The sequence below is a fragment of the Apostichopus japonicus genome, chromosome 15, assembly GCF_037975245.1.
Source record: "Apostichopus japonicus isolate 1M-3 chromosome 15, ASM3797524v1, whole genome shotgun sequence".
Lineage (NCBI taxonomy): Eukaryota > Metazoa > Echinodermata > Holothuroidea > Aspidochirotida > Stichopodidae > Apostichopus > Apostichopus japonicus.
The window spans coordinates 11,148,412-11,172,291 of NC_092575.1; the positions used below are offsets into that span (position 1 = coordinate 11,148,412).

Consider the following 23,880-nt stretch of genomic DNA (forward strand, 5'->3'; position numbering starts at 1 on the left):
CCGGGTCTCCGTTCTTTAAGCTTACACCGACATTATAAACGTTAGAGGGTCTGACTCTTCGATGCTAGCAGGATCTTTGACGATGATTAACTGAATGATACACTAATCAAACATAAGAAATATAATGTGCTTTTTGCCATGAAATTGACATACCCCTTTGCAGTTTTCATCATATTTCCTGTATAAATGTAACGCCAGTATTAATATAATGAACCATACGGAGTTTCAATTCCGGGCAACATAAAATGATACCATAAGGTGCATCTTCTCCTATATATATATATATATATCAATGCATATGTACTGTTGTCGTTTTGTCGATTCAGTTCAATTTTATGAGGCTCAGCTTTATTTACAATACTGTTCGTTTCGTTACCGGTAGTTGTAGATAATAGGAATATCTATTGCTGTTTCTTGGTTTCAATATCAACTCTTGGGAAAATTTCATGTAAGTTGTATTTTAGTTTTCATACATGGTATGATGTGACGTGGCCTGATTCGTTTTTTTTTTGCGAGGAAACGGTGAATTCCCTTAGGACTACGGTAAGAACATGTGAACATGTGACTATACATTGTATACGAACAGTTTCACATATTTCACAGAGAATACTTCAAACATTCTTTCATTAAAAGCAATACATTCACGCACTATATAGTTTCATTGTGTTGGTAATTTGAGAATGAAATTGAATAGACTAAGAAATAGATAAAAATGTACGCTTAAACTTAAAGAAAACAATTATTATATAGTTAACAAAAACATCGTCCGTAATTTTGAAATATGTATATTAGGGCTGGTAAGTTTAAGAACTCTATATAAGAAACCCTGAATAATGTTTCGAAAAGCTGTTTATTTGATGACTAAACTTCATTCTCCTGATTTCATATAAAGCTTCATCCTCTCGATCTCATTTGCGTTAATTTGGACCAAACAAGACAAAAAACATCAAACTCAAACTTTATATTCACCTTCTATAATAAATAAAAACGAGCTTTGGAATTACAAGCAATGTTCCCGTCTGCTACACCGCCAAAGGCTACCAGTTAATCTACTGCATGATTTTAAGGGTCTTTATTATAGGAGTTGCATGCTGTTATTGTCGTATAACCTTTCTGTTAATATGGTAACAGTTCCACATTCAATGATGGTAACAGTGCCACATTCAACCGCTTAATTGAGGAAACATTGTCAATTTAAGGATATCGTGACGTTTCAATTTCTTCTCCCCCCCCCCATTTTGGGGACAATATATGATACCACCTTTGTGGAAGAAAACGACATCATTTGACAGATTTAATTGGAAACCTAGATCTAGGAAAAAATCTAAAAGCCTCCAAAGTCCTAAGGTGTTATCTTGGTTCGGTGAAGTAGCATTTTATAAATTTTCAAATATTCAGCTTATCTTGGCTCAATATACATACAAACAACGAAAATAACCCGCTAGCAGTTACAGCTTCAAAATGGTAAGCATTCCCTCCAAAGCTATTTGTGTCAGCATAAGTGTACAACATAGCATGAGAGAGGAGTGCCAAATAAGCAGCTCAACCAAATTTGCTGGTGCTTGGCCAGACTGTCCAAGTGTTATAAAAGTATATATGTGTGATAAAATAGCAATAAAACTTATATAAGCACGAACGCTCACATACGGTGCAATGAAGACCGTATATAGCAGAAGCGAAGCGTCTTGTGAAGTATACATTGCTATCATGGTAAAAGTTAGCCAAACTTAATCTACGATTTGAGTCTGTCGATTATACCTATAAAGACCAGCCCCCCCCCCTCTCCCCACAGAAAATGACTGACGCAACTTGTAACGTATTTTTGTTTAAAGATCTGTAAAAAAAAGGGGGGGGGGTTACTATTTTGATTTTCTACTGAGTATTATACAGTATAGACGCAACATGCAAAAGGTAAAAATGATCGTTAGAGAAGTAGTGTTTTTGTTTTGGAGGGGATGGGTGGGAAGTAGGGTGGGGGGGGGGAGTCGTTACTTCATACTATGATCAGATGACGGGCTAAAAATCTAGAATACCTTTCTTGTATCTCTTACTTTACAGAAAATGACAGATGATGATTCAGGACAGTCACTGTTGGGTGGGAAAACGGGCAACAAGACTGAGTCTTATGCAAGTAAAATCATTAAAATATGGGCAACACTGGCTGTATTAGTAACGCTGTTGCTTTTATCTCTACTATTGATGTTAGCAATCTACCAAAAAGAGTGAGTCTATTTTTTTGTTTTTCCCTTTCTTATATGTCCTAATGTTCGTCGATAACAAAATTTAATTCAAAAGTGACAACTGTTAAGAAATTCTTTGGATGCATGCTGTATTAGCAGCAATTGTTGTTGGTGTATCAATTGGATGGTAACATGACACAGTACTTATGGTCTTCCTATTTTCTGTATGATGATAACATTGTACAGTGTAGATAACTGAAAGATATCATATGAATGCTATACCCATATATTAGTAATATATATATATATATATATATATAAATATATATATATATATATACAGTAATTTATGATGTAGAACCGTAGAGTACAAATATACACCACAGTGGCTATTCGTATATTTCTTAAAGAATAATTACGTTAGCGTATGTAGGTCTAGAAATCACAATTTTTAACGACTTGCTAATAAAAAAGTCATCAAAAACAACAATTTACTGGCTATAAAATCAAGTTCTCATTGCATTTCCCTGGTGTACAACACACATCAGTATGTATAGAGGCTTTTGATAGCAGCCGTGTATACTACAGAATTTGATGTTGATGATATGTAAGACAGGTTACGGAATGTAATATGTTTCAACAATGTCCAAAACAAGATTAGCACGTCCAAACTATACTTACTATACTATGAGCATGTCCAAATTTATGTAAATGCTGGCACTTGTGTAGCGCAAACACAAGTACTAGTTTTGCTAACAATTTTACATTTTTTTTTTGTGAAATATATTACGTACCTTGTTAATGTTATTAGTTTGTTTCAAAGAGATTTTACAAAGGACCGATTCAGAGCCGTAAGTAATGTTCTCGCATGCGTAAATGATGCATTATTAGTCTGTTTGATTTTGGCATAGGCTAGGCCCAATTTATGTTGAATATATTCAAGTTTTAAGTTTATTTCCACTTTCCATATAAATAAACAGTAACAGAGTCAATGAGGGATTTACTCACATTATGATGAAACAACAATAAACAAAGTTCAAAATATGCTGTAATGGAAGTGGAGGAACCAGAAGTAAGTAGAGACTTTTCGAGTCTGGACCCTTTACAAACAAAAGAGAATTTTAAAAATCACATAAGTACAGAGAGAGTAAATATTGTTAGGAATGTCGGGATTTTAGATGAAAATAATGCTTGGCGGGATTCACAATTTTTAAGACAGTGCTGGGTGGTAATTTTTAGTGCTGGGTGGGGCCGCCCACTGCCGCCCAGCGAGGGCACATCCCTGATAATATGTAAATACAAGATCATTACTTAATATTTTTCTTTTTAACATCCCTTCGTTATGTGAGTGGTTTCGCCCTGCCTGGAAGTGTTAAAATTATTCATATTGTTGCGTAGGAAAAGAATTAGGCAAATAAATTACGTACAACATGCGCATGCGCTAACAACGTTCTAACTAGTACACAGTTATCACACATGCGTAAGTTGACAGTGAAAAAGAACCACCATACCATACTGTGTAACTCTTTAACGGAGAATTGTGACACATAATTACGGTTACCAGCAGTGGCGTCGCCAAGGGGGGCCAGTGGGGCAAGTGCCCCCCTGGAAAACCTAGCGCCCCCGAGTGCCCCCCGAGTGCCCCCCCCCCATCTGAGATTTGGGTTGGTAAAAAAATATATTTATTTTGTTATATTCAACTCCCATCATCTGAGTTGGTTTTTCATAAGGACAAAGAAGCACAGTAATTCGTATTTTCTTCAAATGAGCTGCGAAAAAAATGAAAAAGTTTATCCTTGACCGTCGGGTATCGAAGTCGTAACCCGCGCCATCACAACAGGTGTCGATATTTACATTGAATGTGTCAGTGCTCACGCCATACCATTCTCACACGTATCACTCTTTCACGTTCATATTGTACAGAGACAAGCAGAAATATTATACCTTTATTCTTCTCTCAGGTATTACTCTTCCAAGTTCATTCTATTCCTTTTTAATGCAGTTGACTCATTGTCATGCTGCTTGTGTGAATGTGAGAGTGTTTGTCTGCTGTCTGTGTGTGTCTTTTACCTCTCGTGAATTGGATGCCTGTGAAATGCCGAAAATCCGGACCTGCTGTGAGAAGGGAGGGTACTGCAGTATGTTGCCTTGGTCTGAGGTTGACAGGTTAGGAGCTGACGAAATGTGAGGGTCCGCAGGCACCATACTTGCCTATATTTGTGGACCCATATATTAACCCTGTTGTGTAGGGGGTGCAGAGGTCATTTGAGGTCAGATGCTTGTAGGAACAAATGGCGAATGTTCACACCTGCATACTGAGCCATACTCGATGTGTGATCAAACCTTGGATTGCATAGTGAGATCCCTGATAGGAGCCAATAACGATGCTGAAACCTGTTACATCTTAATAGATAATGGGAGAAAACAAGAAGGACAAGAAAGGAGTCGGGGGTCATGCACACATTAATTCAACAAATGTAGGTTCTATTGATAGGGTTAGGCATAATATCGACAGCATGTGGTTCATATCCTCTGCAAAATTCTGCGCGTTGTTAAAATCATTACCTCAAAAATAGCAATTTCTAGAGACATCTTCAGATCGAATTTAGCATCAAATGTGGCACCATTTTGCATCTAGCCCATCCTCCGTATGCGAAAATTTTCCAAAGGGGAGGGGGTGCGATCTGTATCCACCCAAGTGCCCCCCCATCAAATACTGGTGCCCCCTGTGCCCCCCAGACTGAAAAGTCTGGTGACGCCACTGGTTACCAGGCTTGCTGCTTAACAAGAATGAAGTATGACACTAGCCCAGGATGATAAAGAGTAAGCCTATAGGCTAGGGTTATCCCACGTTTAATTTTCACTCTCACCTTTTAACTAAATTTTAAGATGGAAAAGCGGAGAGAAATCTTGAACTACAGATCAGTGGTGCAACCGCGTGTATTGCACAATGGTTCTTGGTAACTCACTGACAGTGATAGTCACAGCACCTTAGGGCGGTCGACCACTCGCGCTACGACACAACGCAACTAATATTATCTCGAAAATAAAATCGTTCTCCTCCGAAATACCATTCAAATAGAAACAGTGTCACATACATTAAGAAGGTAATGGATGAACTGTACATCGTGTTACTTTCGCTTGGGGTGCTATATTTGTTTTCAGCACACCAAAATTAAAAGTTCGATATTTGAAACATATGGCGTAAATTCAAATGCGAAAATAGTTTTCATTACAAAGTTGAAGTTAGCAGTTACATTCGACATATTCATATAATTTTTTGACACTAATATTATTTTGGTCATGCTGCTATCATTTTTGGACACACTTATATTAGTTTGGACATGTTTATATATAGTTTGGACATGTTTATATTATTTTGGACATTTTGCAACAAATGGCGTGAATTCAAACGCCTAAATGTTCACTACAAATATGAAGTTAGCAGTTAAATTCGACACGTTCATATTATTTTTTCGACACTCTCTCTTATTATTTTGGACATGCTCATATTATTGTTTTGGACATACTCATATTAGTTTGGATATACTTATATTAGTTTTGGACATTGTTGATACATACCGGTATGCATTCCGTAATAGGGTGTTTGTAAGGTACATAACTCAAGGCCGGCTGATAGAAAGTACAAGTGCCTCCGTATAAGTGATTCTGGCAAACAGCAAACTCCACTGGCAGTTAAGCGGTAAAAAAAAAACATCACCAAATTTCGAGAACTGCAGTGGAAGTAAAGAAGGTGAATACATATTGAAGCAATATTCATCATTGAGGAACTCATGGTAAATTGATCAGCCGTCAGCTGTTCACACGTTATCCTTTAATTTAATGTTCGTGTTAAGGTTTGCAACACTTTTATCTACATAGACTATCCAACAGCAGAAGTGTGGACAGGGTGATACTCAGAGGTGTGTGAGGGGTAGGGAGGGGGTAGTTGATATATAAGGCGATCCAAGTTATACATTCCTCCCGACTTATTTAGGCCTGGGGCATGCAGTATAACCTTTTGTCATGGAAGTGCGAGATGTGGTGGTTCAATGATATTACAAAGTAGGGGTTTTGCTGTGGATTCGTTGAAGCCGACTCTCATGAAGGCGGGTGTGGGGATCCTCCCACCCGACAAAAAAACAAAACAAGTTGAGACGTCAAATGGTGCATTCTGGTTCATGTTTAGACTATAATTTAGTCCTAAAATTGAGTGTACACGCAAGGTTGTGCTAATAAAAACATTTGTATTTTTCCTTAGAGTGACAAATGGAGGTGGGGCCATGACCATGCCCTCCCTCCTTTGTTTGACTAATATTTTACCCAATCAAAATCGCACGAAATGCAGTGAAATGAGACATCATAACGTATTTTAATGAATCAAATTTCAATTGTTTTATATATTTTCTGATTAGACAATGAATAATGACTCCGTCCCATGAAGACCAACCACATGCATTGTTCAAACCAGCGATCCGCAGACTTTTAGTCCCACGACTCTGGATGCTTCATGAGGTCTAACCCCCCCACCCCACCTCCACATCCCCACCACTCAGGATTGAATGCTATACGAATACATGAGAGCTAGTTTGGGACTATGTTATTAAAAATAATACCTGAATCGATCTCCGTCGGCAAGGTCCAAAGCGTGTAGATATAAAAACTCCCACGACCCTCCGAAAACATTTCCCGTGGCCTGTTAAGAATGACAGAAACTTACAACCCAATGCAAAATAAACAGTTTTTAAGGTTTTTTTTTTTTAATTATGTTTTCCACAAAAGAGAAATGCATTGAAAGTCTTAATTTTTATTCATGAGGAAAATGATGATTTCAACAACTTACTTGAAATATTTCTTCAGTTGTTGAAAGGAATATGAAACAGTTATATATTACAATATACTTAGGGGAGGTAGGAAAGAAATGGTCAATAACACACGATAACATAGACTGACTGAAAACTTCAGAATAACTATAGCCTATAGCTCGGTCCACGAACAGCAGTGTTGCAGTCAAGTAATAAAACCGCCCGAGTACTTAGTACCAGTGTCCGAGTACTGCTTTGAAGGATCCGAGTACCGTGTCCAGTACAGTGTCCGAGTACAATATTTTAGAAGCCGATTACTGAATCCAATTACTGTGTCTTCAGAGTATACTTTTCGAGGACTATAAATTTCAGAGTAACAGGCCTACCATAGAATGCCAAAACTCTCAAAAAGATTGAAAAAAATGTGTGCTTTCCTGTAGGCCATCAGCTGAAACTCAAAAAGAGGCTGTAAAATCAGTTTCGTTCCAGCAACACCGGGTCTAGATTTTTAGAGCATTTTTGGGTAGTTCAATGCATCACAGATATTATATCAAAAGTTCTCCCAAAAATTTCCTGCAGTATTTCCGTAACGCACCCTCGAAATTGGGTATGTTATATAGACATTACGTGCTACGATGCTATGTATTAGGAACACACTAACGTTAGATTTGGTACAGTGTTGCATACATACCACTCTTTTCTTATATGTTTAATTACGACTGATATATATTTTTTTTGTATAATAGTTGGGTCAGGGTTATAAGAATGGTGGAAGAGGATTCTGGTCTAAGGGTCAGTGAGGGTTGTTTTCAGGCATTACAAGTAGTGCCCTCACCCCCTCCATTTCGCCAAAATGGTAAAAATTAAAGCACATTCTCAACTTTGAAATATGAAATACAATTTTTACACATTATAACTTAAGGGTTTTAATTATAAAAATGTACCACTTTTAATAAACTCAGATATAATGCTTTGTAATAAATCAAATATTTTTAGATTTTCCCCCTATGTTATGAATGCATTTCGTCTGTGCATGTATGCGTAAATATACACATATAATGAAAAGTTCCTCTCCATAATTGTTACACTCCCCATCCAAACTGTTTTACACATGTGATCCCTAGTTACAGTGAGATGTGCTTATGCCCCAAGACCAGTGAGCTATTTCTTTTGTATAAATCAATATATAAGTTGACACACTAAGACGTCATGGCATATCGTAGATGTGAAATAAAGTTATAGTCGGTATATATCCGTTACCTTAGTACTCTTTCTACAGTCTTCTGCAAAACTAGGTACTTTCTCCATGTACGGAAACGACATGTTTATAATTCGTATTCCTGCAAAAAGAGTTTCCAAGGGAGTTAACGTATAAAAGAAAAGATCGACAAGGTTTCGAATGGTATTTTGAATAATAATAGATCTATATTCTACAAATAATATGAATCATAAAGGTGAATGGTACAACTAAGTGAATAACGAAGACAGTTAACCTAAGCCCCAGATAGAAAGAAATAATGTATCTATTAAGACTGGGTCGATACACTCAATGGTGTAGTAGAGCTGGGCCTTTGCGATGATTCAGATACAGGTTCTTCATCAAAAGGCGCGGCGCGGAATTAATATTAGTGATTAAAAGTTCATCCAAGGAAAGTTGTACTAGTTATAACAGGATCCACTTCAATTCACTGCATGGAAGTCAGATATGGCATGGAAAAGGGAAAGTCCATTCCGTAGTAGAGGTGAAGATAATTAGATGAAATAAAAGTCACTAAAGACTTGAATATCCTTCAGTCAAAACTTGAACAGATGCACAAAACGTATTAACAATATGAATAAAACAGGTAACGAAATGTTACGGCAAAACAAAAAAGGAACCGTGATATTGGAACAGGGTCAGGGGCGAAGGTTCCCCAGCAGCAGTATATAAACCTCCGACTGGTTTCAGGACGCGGTATTTGCGTCATCGTCATCAGTAAATGTAGTTGTAAATATGCAAGAGGTAAAGCATGCCCATAACACTCTCCCCCCCCCCCCTCCCCTCTCAGCAAAAAAAGTGTGATTTGAAGAAAATGTGGATATTTATCATAAGGTGTCTGGTAGGTAGGGTAATCTACGTAAAACTACTAATAGCTAAAATGAATATATGAATAAGATCATGTTTTCTGGTTCCTTTAAACTCTGGGGAACAAAATAATGACAACATGACTTCGAAAAAGTTAACCCTCTTCACAAAATTCAAACTTGATTAAAATTTCAGACTAAGATATCAAGATTTAACACCATCACAGTTCATCCTCCAAATCATCTTCCCCTGCATCAACAATCTCAACATCTTCTTGGAAGTTGCTGCAATTTCTATATTTACATAGGTCTGTACACGGTAGTTGTGCATTCATTCAGGAACATCTTCCTTTAAGACATTTGCCGACTCTACAGCTACTGCTGACACACTGAAGCAAAACATCTGGAGCAGGTGGCTTCGTCATCCAAGTGATTATAAGGTCCATCCATGTCCCTCTGGCGAGAGTGCATCAATCCTTTGCTGCAATGCCCTACTGTGAATAGCAGCCTGGTTGGTGCAGCGCTTAACATGCTGGATCAGAGCATCTTTTGTTGGTGGTAAACTCTGCTCTGAGGATGGAAATGAATAGAACACCTTGTACCATGAAATTCGATATTTTTGAGTCTCACATTTTATAATGGGGTACCAATATAATTACAATTCAGCTAGAAATATGTTGCAAATTACTTTAATAATTTCAATGGAAAGATTAACCTGATGTTGCATCTCAAAGCGTTTAGAGAATTTTTTAATTTCCTTGGGGGAGGACCCCCATATTCCAAAAGTCCTAGATCCACCCCTGAACACTCAATGAACCACACATTGAAGACAGTACTTTACCTTTCAAGATCTGTATGTCTTCCTTGTCAAGAATTGTATCTAGTTTCTTCAACATAGAGAGTGGTACCTCACTTCAATGGCAACACAGTCTTTTCCTCTAATATTCATGAAGTCTGAGCTCATCTTTTTTCCGCTCTGCTGCTTGTCGAAGCAATACTTTAATAAAATGAAATAAAAAAGCAACTTGTTTTGCATTTTCTGTTGATCAAAATGTAAGTTTGAACAAATAATAACTAAGACAATTTATTTATATACCATGTGATCTGCTCATCTTCTATGGACAAACAAAGACACATTCAAATTTTGCAAACCAGTGTCATGCCAAAAAGAAGTAAAACAGGCTTTTTTTGACAGTACAGTACATTATCTCTTAATGTTGTGGTTTAAATTATACAATGGTAGATTATATCTGTTACTAATAATAAAGGAGTCAGATGCTTGTTCATTTTGGTAAAGCTAGACAGGCTGACCATAAGACCTTGCAAACCTAACCTTATTGCACCTTTGTTACACTTATTTTCTAACTAATATAATATCTCTATCATTCAAATAAAGGGCCACAGTAAGAAAACTATGAAGCCTGTATTTAACACTTAGGCTAGTGCCCCAGATGGAGAATTTGAAACAAATTTCCGTTCCTACCACCTTATAACAAAACAAATCAGATGACCATGCCACTAATTATATTGTGTTCAGGTCCAACACTGTGCCCTTTGACTTGGATTCTATCCCTCAAGAGCTACTGATCTTGCATTATGCAACTTCTCTTAACACTTCAACTATGCCACAGAAGTACAAGTAGAGTCGTGTAGTATGCTTAGGCTTACCTCCATCGAAAGTCTCTGCCTGCTGCAGCTTGTCCTGCACCCGTTTGCAACGCCGAGTAATGTATTGTTTCTTTTCCCACATATAATAAATTGAACAGGCAATAAACCAGAGCTTCTGCTTGGTTTCCTCGATCTTTTCCGTCAATTCTTCGTTTCAAATCATACGGGGTCTCCTCTGGTACTGTCCGTTTTCTTGCAGCAATGTGCTTGCTATCAATGAACCGCCTGTAACACTTAGCGTGGAACCCCATCATACTATGCTGTTGAACACACGCTTGATCGTAGTAGGCCATGGAGTAATCAGTAGTACGGCGATATAACTGTCTCCGCCGCTGAGATTAAGCCAATCTTTAGCGCAGGATGTAACTTTAGTCCATCGTTTATTCGTCAGTGCCTTGACTGCTTCAAATTTTACAGATTCAATGTGCAATGAGCACTGTAGATTTCCGTATGTCAGAGACTGACTAGCGCCCGTGGGAGCCGCCATGTTTGTTGTTTTCTACAAAGATTGCACACAGAACTCATGGCTCATTGGACAATTCATATCACATGGTACATATATCTCACTAGTGCACAACTTTTGAACGTAAAACGGCAGGTTTCTTAACATACGCAATAAAAAATATAGTTCGATCTTTCGAGCGGAATTGCAAAAAAAAAACTGCAGGAAAGTACATGGAAAACTTTTGGATCATTAATCTTAGTTAATTTATGTATTCAATGCTGTAGAGAAATTTTAGACCCGCAGTTGCTGGAACGAAACAAGCGAATTTCGACCTTCAGCTGATGGCCTACTGATGTTGTAACATCAGTTTTATGTAACTAGCGTTTTACATAAGAAGTTCCCTTAAAGTTTTCATCCCTGAAAGAGTACCAAGTACTTTAAACCGAGTACAAGTACAATAATTAAGCATTCGACTCTGAGTACTGTATGGCAAGTACGAATAGCTTATAGCATACGAGTACCTTTTATCCAGTGCGAGTACGGAGTACTTTTCGAGTACTGCTAAACGACTGTTTCAAATTCTAGTAATAAGTTTAAAAAAAAGAATATATATATATATATATATATATATATATATATATAATGTAGTTTTAAAAAAAGTAAAAAGTAATGTGTTTTAAAATTCTGCATGCGATCCTGATATATACTTGTGCAGCCCACAGCTTTTTTGTTACTCATAGATAATTGTTGAAAGTAACGTTGTTTTCAAACTATTGCCGTTATACTTTAATTCGTATAAACATCAATGAGAAGAACATAAAATGCATTGAAGACGATCTTTACAAAAGATAGAGCTTATTATGATATTTTGCAATAAAATAGGAAAAATATAATGAATTTTGCGGGTATGCATTTACGAGCTTCTTTATAATTGCTGGCTGCCGTATGCTGCCGTATGCAAGCATCGAACACTAATATATTCCTTTTTGGAAAGTACATTTAAACAAAAGTGAAAGTGCCTGATGTTTCGACTAGAATGCGAACTGAAAAAAATTATATACGAAAAAGACATATGTAATTTTTTTACAATGATTCGCATATTTACAATTATAGTTCACCAGCACCTTGTAGTGTTCTGACAGAAAAAACAAAGACAACTAATAACCGGAGCCGATGACAAGCATATAATTTGGGTATAAGGATAACAAATCGTTTAAACATTACTGGAATAGACCTTGGCATGGAGCAAAAGCTTGTAGCAAGTCAAAGAAGTTAACACGGTTTTTCCTAGATCTAGACAATCTCAAATTATTAAAACGTTCGATACAAATTGCAAACTTGAACTTAAAGAAAAACTCATTTATATCTGGTACGCGACTATTTAGTCTGCAATCATATATATATATAATACTTCATGTGTAAAATAAGAAAATTGTATGAGTGTATAGCACCTGTACCTTAGCCCATCAATAAATGTCTTGTTTTGAGAAGAAGAACTGTTTCTCTAAAAACGAGTTTCTACGTGTAAAATAAAAGAAGCAGTGAAGCGACACTCCCAAAAGAGGTATTCTAAACTTTCCACTTGGACGTTACAAAAGGAGCATAAACTAGAATCTACTTTACCCATCAAGGTAAGGAGTTTATTGGTTGCAGTGATTCTATGTAAGAACTTAAATTGGAAATACTGTAGCTTATAGCTTCGGACACAATGAACCGAGGCATGCTAAAGATGCGACTCCAGTCACTGTCTGTTATCTCCATAAAACTTATAATTCATTTCTTTAAGGCAGTTGAGACATTAGAAATATTACGTAAGTGGTATTTGTAAATTACTTGAGAAATAGAGGTGGCCCGCATTACATTGTTGTACCAGTCAATATTAAACATTGGAAGAGTCGTTTCTTTGGCAGCCTGACCTTCTCCACTCCTTCGGGATACAACTGATTAAACCCCAGTAAATAGTAAATGGCAAACAATCTATATGGAGTTTAGCTTTGAAGCGATCGCACGTAAGAGGCTTACCCGCGTTGTCATATATAAAATAGATATAAGCAAACAACTTAATTGGAACATTGGTAAATGATACTAACCTAGTTAAATGACACGATAGAGCTATAGGAGAAGAAAAAGGGTGTTGTAGAAGATGAAAGGGTCGTATGTAATTGCAATGAATGTTGTGGAGTAATTGAGGAACCAAAAGATAAAACTGAAAAGTAGGAAGTGAAAAATGTGATTTCAGGTGGACAAGATATGCGAAAGAAGAGGAGGCGATGGGGAAAGGGTGATGAAAGAGTGATGAAAAGGACAACATTACGGCTAAAACAGAAACTCCATAGGTATATATATATATATATATATATATATATATTGTTATTATTATTATTATGATGATATTAATTATAACTTACTTTACAGGAACACAATTGGTGAGATTATTGATCAAATCATTCCTTTACTTGAAGTTCCAGTCGACCAGGATGTTGCCGAAAGTGGTGATGGACACTTGCAAACAGGTATGTCGTAAGTAAAAACAATTATTGAAACGGAGGCTAATTAAGAGCCAATTAATGATGTAAACGCACAGATCATCGCAAATACGAATGCAACATTTTCTCTGAATCTAAACCCACCCCTAGATTGTCTTAGTTTCAGTGGCATCGTACCCATTGGGGCCCGGGGCAAAGCCCCCCCCCCCACTCCTAAATGTTGTCAAAGGTGTCATCAAATGTTGTCATCGTTTTAAAAAAGAATCGAAAAGTATACTAAATAGTCAATTGCTCTTTGATGGTCGTTGCGGATTCTCCACATACCTCAAAGACGACATATCGGGATTAGTAATGCCATTACCCTTGAATATGTTTGTCCAAAGCTCGCGTTTGATACAGTCACAATTAACCTGGAAAATAATCACTTCGTTAACGCACGTTTTACTTTAGGTTTCGCTACTTTCGCTTTTTCTGCACATGCTTTCAAACGGCATATAGCTTGTTTCACCCAGTCACCACTTCTCACGGGCATAGGCGGTGATAATGGATCAGCCAACACAAAAATGTTTCGATTTCTGGGAGACGACGAATTGGAAAACTGAGGAATAAATGGCGATCACTTCCTTCGAGAATATTTCCCAAAATAAAAAATTGCCTGAAATTTTGATCAGTTTAAGGGGTGCTGCTTACTGCCATAAGGCACGGGAAGTGCCGTTTCCTGCAATCTGAGGGGTCTGCCAGACGAAAAAAAATTCTTGTACGCTGCGCGCCAACCTGTGGTGGCGCTCCGCTCAGATAGGCCCCACCCCCCTACAAAAAATTATTTTCGCACGACCCCCCGCTTAAGTTGATCATTTTACTTTAGCTTCCAAGCAACCAAAATTCCACTATTTTGTTACTCAGCAATGGCGCAATCGTACCTGTTTCATAAATGAGTATGAATATGTTTTCTGTCATGAAACGTGTATGGAGCACCAGCTCAATAATGAGATGAATCGGTTTTTAATTTACACATAATTCTATAGTTTATTAGACGAGGATCCTGTTATATACATTTGATTATCCAGGCGTTTGGCTCATAAACTAGGAATTTTCGACCTACGTACCAAGTTAATTCGATGGTCCGGGATTATCGAACTATAAACCGAGTTTTGTCAGTTGATGTGCAAAAGTTATTTGATAATCCAGGGTAATATTTCAAAATTGGTACTGGTATATAGATTTTGTAAACTTTTATCGGTTAATACACTGGCGGAATATTGACTTATCATTGTTATTGCACATTTGGCCTGCCATATTTTAAAGTCATGAGACTGGAATCAGTTATTTTTCGTTTGTACATTTCCGCCAATTTTACCAAACTTCTAAATGCGATTTGTACATGTATATACATACACCCTACGTGTGACGGATAGAAAATGTGACATCTTCCAATCACGACAGCATGGTGTTACTACAGATGGAAACCACTCCACCAATTTATAGAGAAATACAGACAAAGCCTTGGATCCATACGGTATCTCCTTTAGCTGGTCAATCTTACATTGACTGTTAATCCCGAGAATTATATGTTACTGAATGTGCTTCACTGATGCAACCATTTCCGAAATCCTAAGGAAATTTATCCATGATACATGAGAAACTATTTCGGTATTTTTTCGGTATTTTGGTATTTATGCTTTCATTCATTCACACAGGACCAATATCTATCGACTGTGATCGTACTTGTACAATGGGCGACACACGTACTTGCGTCTTCCAATGGAAGGTCGGATATTACTATTCCATGTTAACTGGACTTAACAGGCCTTGTGGGAATTGTCCATTTAACCAGAGCGACTGTCTAAGGAGTGGCTGTGTAACATTAAACGGTATTTCCCGTCCTGTTGCGACGGTCAATAGAGAAGTTCCAGGTCCTAAAATTATCGTGAGTGTTTGGGTCTGTGTAAATTCATTATCATATTTAAGTAGTTGTAAAGTAGTTGTATCGAATGCCGACCGAATAATGTGGTTAAAGGCGAACAAGCTTCATGAAGACCTTGATGGCATGATGGTATCGAAACAACTTCGTTCAACATAGCATGAACTGGGTGCCTTTACCTCCCTCAATATTCATATAAAGGGGTCAGATGCTGAGGTACACTTTCGTCCGGATGGGGATCTTATAACTGGCTGTCGCGTGAATAAGTTGAGTGCGACAAGAACATGCTTGCCTCGTGACTCTCAGACCTACTAAACACGTATCCAAAAGAGAAGATATTCGCGGGGCAAGGAACCAAATATCTCTCAGCCCCCATCTCCCAAAGAAGAACAAACTGCAAAGTCATGCCTGCCTCCCTAGGAAAGCATCGGTCTACCGCCCCCCCCCCCCCCACAGCACAACACACACACACCTGCCTTGTATTATTTAGCCATATTTGGAAGTATGCATCTACTTCTGTTAATTACACTGTTGTCCTTCCGGTCACTATACTTAAACTAATTAAACGGAGTAGGTTCGCTGTTACATTTGAATGGTTCATTAGAGGTCATTTAAAAACAATCAAATGAGAGTTATCTGCCCTGTGTCTTGTGTTGAGTAATCATTGAGAAGATCAATCAATGTTTGTTTATTAAAAAAAATGAAATATTATCAGATATTTCTTTGTTTCGAGAGTGTGAAGCTATACAAAGTTGTTAAGTTACGCTGCACGACATGGTTCAATTGAAATAATAAATAAATAAGACATCTGCCTACACCATAAATAATTGCAATTTTTTTTTGGTATAACACACTGTATGTGATTGTTCACTTTTGTAGGTCTGTCAAGGCGATACCATTGTCGTTAATGTAACGAACCGACTAGAAGATATGACGGGAATCACTTTCCACTGGCACGGTGTAAGACAGATAAGGACGCCCGCTATGGATGGACCTTCTATGATAACCCAATGTCCCATTCCCTTTGCGACGACATTTACATATTCTTTCCAGGCTACGGAATCAGGGACTTTTTTCTGGCATTCACATATTGGTTCCAATAGAGTTGACGGTCTGGCAGGTCCTTTGATAGTCCGAAGTATAGTATGTTCGTCTTTTCGGTTTTTTATTACGTTAAATGAAATATTTGAAAGGACAGACTTTGTAGATGTTATCACTGGGAGCAGTTTCGGTAGACGATTCTTTACCAGAAAATGGGCACGTCTTATGGTATTAAAAAAGGGAAACTACTGAGGTTTTCCACAGAGCCAAGACAGCACGTTATCCTGTACTCCCCCCCCATCTACACCCCCACCATAACAGGAGTTACTCTACTATTTTAAGTCTCCGTTCATCCATAACTAAGCTATCGTCTGTCGTCACTTGTTTATGTGTGTGTGTGTGTGTGTGTGTGTCTGTAAGGATTTCAAGAATCTAAACTGATGTTCGCATAGACTGATAACAAATTCAATGTCTAGTTTCTAACAATCTCAGGAAATTAGCTTGAACTATATTTCCAGAAAAAAAATTCATTGTTCAGACTTAAGTAGTAGAAATTGCTATACACTAACTACAAAACTACCACATTATATGCCCCCTTCTTCTTCTTCTTGGAATTTTAACCCACCCCCTCCTTCTTCTTCTTCTTGGCCTGCAGGAGGACCCACATCAGAACCTTTACGATGTAGATGATTCTAGTCACATTTTGTTCTTACAAGATTGGATGAACATAACCCAAAGCACAAATTTCCTCAAATATCTCTTCGATATCGGAGAGAACAAGCCCGACTTCCTCCTCATCAACGGACAGGGGAAAGGACCTCCCTTCTATCAAGGATTTGATGAACCTTTTTTCACCCCTCGATATGTACTGTACGTGGAGAGATTCAGACGATACCGTCTTCGGTTAATAAACAATGGGTTTACAGCGTGTCCCCTCCAAGTGACCATAGACAGCCACGAGCTGCTATTGATAGCCGCGGACGGTCGTCCCATTCAGGCCACCAGTTGCGACGGTATTTTCATGACATCCGGAGAAAGGTTCGATGTGGTCATCCACGCAAATCAAACAATTGGTAACTATTGGGTGAGACTTTTAGGGTAAGTGTGCAATTCATTGAAGTAATTTGTCAGAGTTTTAGTTACAAAATACCTGCTCAATTCGCATTGTTACCTCATTATGTTCCTTTCTAAAAGTATTTCCCTTATCGAAATATAGAAAAGGAAAATTCTAAGACGAAATATTGTGAGAGCAATCAAAGCGACAATATAAATTAACAACTGACTTATATTTGTTTTTGTTTTCCATATTACTCCATAGGCTAGAATACGAATGTTCCACCTGCAAAGAGTTTGCTATATTAAGGTACAAAGGTGCCCCAGAAACATTCCCACTTTTGCCGGAAAGTCCTACCGCGATGCCGAAGTTAGTAGCAAACGTACCCGATAACCCACCGGTGGAGTTCCCCAACACCTTCAAGTTTACAGACCTCAGGTCCCTTGGTGAGTACATGTGGTACTCTATATATAAAATTTAGTACTCCAAATGAACACAGAGACAGTTCAAAATAAATTTTTAGGAAGAGTCCCTGGGAGACAAGTGTCTATAGGAATGCCAAAACTACTACTGAAATAGTGGTGCAAATGGGTGTAAATTTTTTCAACGGTCTACCTACTTTTGAAAAAAATATTATATAGGGGATCAATTTGATGTGGACATATTACAGTCTGCACCACAATTTCCTTTTGCGATATTAATCGCTCGTTGTTAAAATCGAATTAGGAGTCAAACAGACACAGTTCAACGAAGGAATAATGAGTTCTAAACGCCAGGCAGTGCATGGGATGGTAGGTGGTGGGGGAGTATTGTTTTCTTTTTTTAAATTCAATTGGTGGTGGAAGAGAGTTCAGTCTGTAGGGAGGGGGTGGCTTGGTTGTTGGGAGGGTTAGGGTGTAATTTTCAGCATGTGACTTTGATATAAAGGAAGGTCTTGTCTTGCATGAATAATCAAGCAGCTGTGTGATTTTTTAATTGATATCGCTCTTTGTAATTTCGCATCTTTCAGACCGATTTGATGCCAATGTGAACTCGATGAACACACACTATTTGCCACTCGGGTTTTACCAACCTTCAACAAATGACAGCGCATTGCGACTAGATCTGCCTCAAATTAATCATATCACCTTTACGTTTCCCCCTGTACCATTGCTATCGCAACATAATGAGGTTGACCAATCCAGCTACTGTGATGACAGAGTTGTCTCGACATGGACCCACTGCCTTACATCACAATGTACCTGTACGCAAACTCTCTCTGCTCAGTTGAACGAGGTTCGTGCGACAGTATAGCTTAACTTTGGAATCGAGATCAGCATTTCTTGCCCGAAATAAGTTATTATTTTTTGTATTGTTATAATAACTTATTACAAAATCAATGTTGGAGTGTTAGCTCAGAGGTTAACGCCGGTGTCTTTCAATCTTAAGGTCCCCGGTTCGAGTCACTCCAAGATCAATGTATGTCGTCCAGTTACAGAGTTGTTAACAATTGACAATTCATAATCATGGACGTTAAATATGAATTTACCGACTGACTTCGGTCAGCTTGCGGCTTTGATAGGCCGATGATGGCTTCTTCGCGAGTTCCTGCTTGCAGGAGGATCTAAAATACATACAATACAAAATCAAACAACAACAGAAAAATGAAGCATTGCTTACTTTTGGTATCTCGTCATTTTAACGATTTCATACGAAATGTCAAAATGTTTAATATTGACTTCTTTTCAAGTGTAAAACTTGTCATTTTGTTTTCTGGGAAACGTTGAAATGAATTGAAACAACACATAAAAGGTAGATCTCGTCTTTTTAACAATTTTCGGGCAGAATGTTAACTTGTTGACTTTTTTCCATGTTGGTCATTTAAAACCTTTCTGAAAACAATGTTGCAATGACAACTTCTATATTCATTTCGTGATGTCAAAAATTTTCTGAAACATATTACATTGTTGACTTTTGTTTTGCCAAGCCTGTAGTTTAACTTGTTCTAGAAAAAGAAATGATGACATGACAACGAATTAACAATTGTTTGAAAATGTCAACTTTATTAAGGTTAACCATTCTTATGTTGATGGCACTTTTAAGCTGCCGTAAGTTTGTGTTTTCAGCACGTCCTACTTTTGCCTGTATTCATATGTTTGCCTACGCTTCACTTCTTCTATTGTATCTCATCGAGGATCCCGTTACAGTGTTTTATATCATATAAGCAAAATGAGTTTTTTAAATATTGTAAAAACCACTCTTTCTCGTTTTAATTGATACCAAATTGTACATGCTTGAGCATATGGTTGTGCTTGCAATGCGGGACATCCCACGTAGGCATAAGTCGTATAATCAGTTTATTATACAGAAATATGAAATGAAAAAAATAAAAAAAGTTCAAGTTTTATCAGAAGCGGATCAATTAATTTTTTAATAAGTGGTTGTGGCTGTTGGTTCGTTGAAGTTAAACTCCTGTGTAGAGAGGTTTGGAAAATGAAAATTTCAGACGTGAAATGGTGGATTCTGAAGCATAACATACCTTAAGAATAATAAGGTGTAGACACACTATTTTGGGGGGGATTGAAATTGGTTCCCTGTCTGGTTATAGTGTTTACTTAAGACTTAAGATATTACAGTTGCGCGCGTCTTTCTGCTTGTGCGAGTGGTTGCGGTGGGTGTGTGTGGGTGCGGGGAGGGGGGGGGGGTGGGGAATTAACATACATTGTTATCACTTATTATGCGACATTTATTGCATACTACTATATAATAGTTCGTCGTCGTCGTTGTCTTTCGAGTGTGGTATTTTGACTTCATTATCCGTTTAACCTAATAACGTATATATTTTCCTTCAGACGGTCGAGATTTTTCTCTACAACCAAGTTGACGACATTTCGTGTCATCCAATGCACTTTCATGGCTATAGTGTTCGCATTGTAGGTATGGGCAAGATAAAGTCAGAGCACATGCCACCGTCAGAAGTCCGTGAAAGAGACCAGGACGGGGAGTTTCCCCGTCTCGAGACCAATTACGCTCCTATGAAGGACACATTCTGCGTTTCCTTTCAATCGTACGTCATTCTGCAGTTTGTGGCAGACAATCCTGGCTGGTGGTTCGTTCATTGTCATCTCGACTTTCATAGTTTAGTAAGTATAAAACTATCGAATATTCCAAAGCGTTTTCTAATTGTTCGATACAATATGATAATTTTCTTTTCTTTTTTATGTAATCATATTGACTATCTATATCGGGGTTTCATCATCATTATAGGGTGTACGATGTGTGTAAGATACATGGCTCAGTATAGATATAATCTCATGTTGACATCGTATTGCCACTTCAAAACAATTACGGATCCCACGATTTCTCAGTATAAGGTGGCCGGGAGGCCGGTAGTTACTAAAATATTACTGCAAAAAATGTCCAATGAATATTGACAACATCGGTGAAAAGTCTTTCTTGGGTAATCGTCAAACTTTAATCGCAATTTCATAGAAGAACGTTGTATTAGTATGTTAGTATTATTGCCACAAGAAATTTCAGAGGAGAAGACCGGGTCCTCCCAACTCCCTGGTTCCCCCTCTTATAATGATTGTATTTGATTTCTTCACCAGATGGGGATGGCGATGGTCATTGTTGTTGGTACGGATGATGATATCAAGGATTTAATACCTGAGCATTTCCCTCGCTGTCACAATTTCCAACCGTGAGACACAAAGGAACCATTCAGTGCAAGTGATCACATCACTACCACCCCCCCTCCCCGTCCCGAACCCCCTTGTCTTAGTTCTCCCATGTATTTCTCAATTTCCTTGGTAAAAGTTCCTCTTTTGTTCTTTCTTTTGTTCATTCCTCTTAATAGCTGTAGATTAAATTTGATTGATAAGCTGTCCGTTAAGTATGTGACGTCATCGTTTAAGTGGGTCTAAATTGCGAATGGTCACCAATAGGAATGGGAAGTAATTAAACAAACCATATGACCAACATGGACTTGTGTACCCACTTGCATTCCGCCTTTTCGTTGGGCTTGATTGATAAACGGCTGGTAGCTAAAGCAGCGGTGGTTCATGTTGGTTATGTAAATGGCCAGTATACAGTACATGCGACACCCTCAATATGATATAGTAACATTCACTCGGTGTTCTCGTAAGACTGATTTGTCAGAACTCATTCTCTACTCACGGCTGCAAGTTATTACTAAGACTCTCTGAATGACTAGATTGAAAATACTATGAGATTATGATGAAAATATTGACTCACTTGGAAATTGTTACTTGTTCTAAATCGCATAAATAAAGCTGCGTATGGAAGATTTCTATAGTTACTGAATTAATACATGCATGTTGGTTTCGTTTGCTAGTACTACTAAATTAAACTATCCAGTGTACACAGATCCATCTATATAGACAAGGCTCCATCCTATGACAATAGGAAGGCTTAGTGTCGTCGAGGAAAACTCGTCAAAAAGACCTCCCCTCCCCCCCCCCCCCATCTGTATGTACGCATTCAAACACTGCTGACTATTCACGTCAACAGAGTATTTGCATAGTTTGGAACTTAATTGCCACTAAGCCCACTTTTCACCTCCCGTTAATACCACGATGGCCGTGTTTATTCCATTTCAATGGTCCCATCCTCTTTATCCACTCTCAAGTACATCTTCGGCGATTACTTTATTGCTAGGGCCTACATCATACTTTGCATAGTACATAAAAGTTTTTTTTTTCATCATCTCATTTCTTCAAAATTTGTGATTGGGTGGTACAAAGGTGAATTAAATAAACAATAATCATGGTTATTCTTTACAACAAAATTATAATGTATAAATAATAGAGTATAGGGACAATGAATACGAAAAACGTTAACCTTGCATAAAATAGTTCCCAAAAGTATTATTAAAAGAAATCATTTTAACTTCATTGTTCTTTTCTTTAAGATATCCTCTTCTACTTTTAATAAGAACTTAAACTTATTAGCAAAATTGTGGATAGTTAGGTTTAGAAATGTCTAATTTACAATTAAATATATAATATGTTGCATGCAGTATAACAAAATTGAATGGATGTCTTAAGTCGTCGATTAACCCAAAATGATTTGTTTATTTTTTGCTGTATTTTTCTTATGATTGTGATAAAGTAATAAACTGGCTAGTGCCATGATTTAGGCTTTAACTATGCATACTCATTATTAATATTATGGATAGAGGGCTATATGACTGTTAAGGCAGCTGTTGCATGTTGGATTGTATGCATACAGACTATCTTTGACTATATAGTAATCCTAATATTATATCCTTTTTACGGGAAATTAGAATTCTTATCTCCAAAGTGAATGCTAACCGGATTTCAACTAAATCTCTGAAGTCTCTAACACCACTTGTACTTTCCTTGTTTTCATTTCGAAATAAACAAATAATCAGCATTTTGTCACCTTATTTCGCGTCTCGTCTCAGCTTTGCGCGGCTTTGCCCTAAATGATAATTACTGGTACTGCTACGAAACAATCCCTCCTGGGGCACTATAGTGCGCCACATCTACGTGTCCCCCCGGGGGGGGGGACTTCCTATAGAGGGTCAGTGCAGCTACAAACAGGCGCATGCAGCCATATTGACAGGTTACCTCGCAAGTCCCCATTTATACATCTGCCTGGGTGAAGAGAGGCAATAGAGATCAAGTGCCTCGTGAAGGACACAAGACAAGATAAGATCAACTTTATGAAACCCCACAAAGGGTATACTGAATGCTCGCATAAAAGCAGTATTATACAAATACAAATATACTAAAGAGGTAAAAAGGTGGCAAGAACAAATAAACAAAGCAGGGCATATATAAAAATTGCACAGTGACAAATTAGCTTTTAAAACTTAAACTATGAAGTTTTATACATTGGGGAATAAAAGAAGAGGGGTGCCTATTTTTAACGTAATGACATGATCAGAACTCGAACATGCAAACCTTAGATCTCGAGTCCCACTGCATTAACCACTTAACCACAACTCTGACTGTCTCTCTCTCTCTCTTACATATGCACTCCCAGAATATCACCAAATTTTGAAATGTTCATATCTTATCTTTGTGATATAGGCTATGTGTGTGTTATGATATGATGTGTGTATGACCTATAAATAGGCAGGTAATATCCGGTAACTGTTTTTCAACAACTGACATATCAGAGGAAATTCTTTTTTCAGACTAACCCAGATCACATAGATAAGATTGTTGCTATTTTAGGCCTTCAATG

General features: G+C 37.7%; 1 protein-coding gene and 1 long non-coding RNA gene across 3 annotated transcripts; one reads left to right on the forward strand and one right to left on the reverse strand.

Moving 5' to 3' along the window:
* Window positions 1-288: 288 nt before the first annotated feature.
* On the forward strand, window positions 289-23,081 carry LOC139980860 (uncharacterized). Of its 2 annotated transcripts, none has more exons than XM_071992844.1 (10): window positions 289-448; window positions 2,059-2,222; window positions 13,578-13,675; window positions 15,346-15,575; window positions 16,449-16,712; window positions 17,266-17,708; window positions 17,929-18,110; window positions 18,674-18,939; window positions 20,496-20,786; window positions 21,255-23,080. In XM_071992844.1, exons 2-10 carry the CDS (start codon window positions 2,062-2,064, stop codon window positions 21,348-21,350), a joined length of 2,031 nt encoding a protein of 676 aa, XP_071848945.1. In that variant the 5' UTR covers window positions 289-448; window positions 2,059-2,061; the 3' UTR covers window positions 21,351-23,080. The 2 variants fall into 2 exon arrangements, with proteins under 2 accessions (XP_071848945.1, XP_071848946.1); XM_071992845.1 differs by having other exon boundaries at window positions 316-543; window positions 21,255-23,081.
* Window positions 8,111-11,473, reverse strand: LOC139980948 (uncharacterized). Its single transcript, XR_011797747.1, has 3 exons — window positions 10,718-11,473; window positions 9,891-10,046; window positions 8,111-9,619 (listed from the first exon to the last, which is right to left on the reverse strand). It is a non-coding gene; the product is annotated as an uncharacterized lncRNA (long non-coding RNA).
* Window positions 23,082-23,880: the final 799 nt, after the last annotated feature.

Excerpts from the sequence above, each read along its gene's own strand:
- LOC139980860 (XM_071992844.1), top strand. The coding sequence starts at position 2,062 with ATGACAGATGATGATTCAGGACAGTCACTGTTGGGTGGGAAAACGGGC. Across the intron at positions 15,576-16,448 it reads TTCCAGGTCCTAAAATTATC|GTCTGTCAAGGCGATACCAT; the intron begins GTGAGTGTTTGG and ends TCACTTTTGTAG. Across the intron at positions 17,709-17,928 it reads TATTGGGTGAGACTTTTAGG|GCTAGAATACGAATGTTCCA; the intron begins GTAAGTGTGCAA and ends ATTACTCCATAG.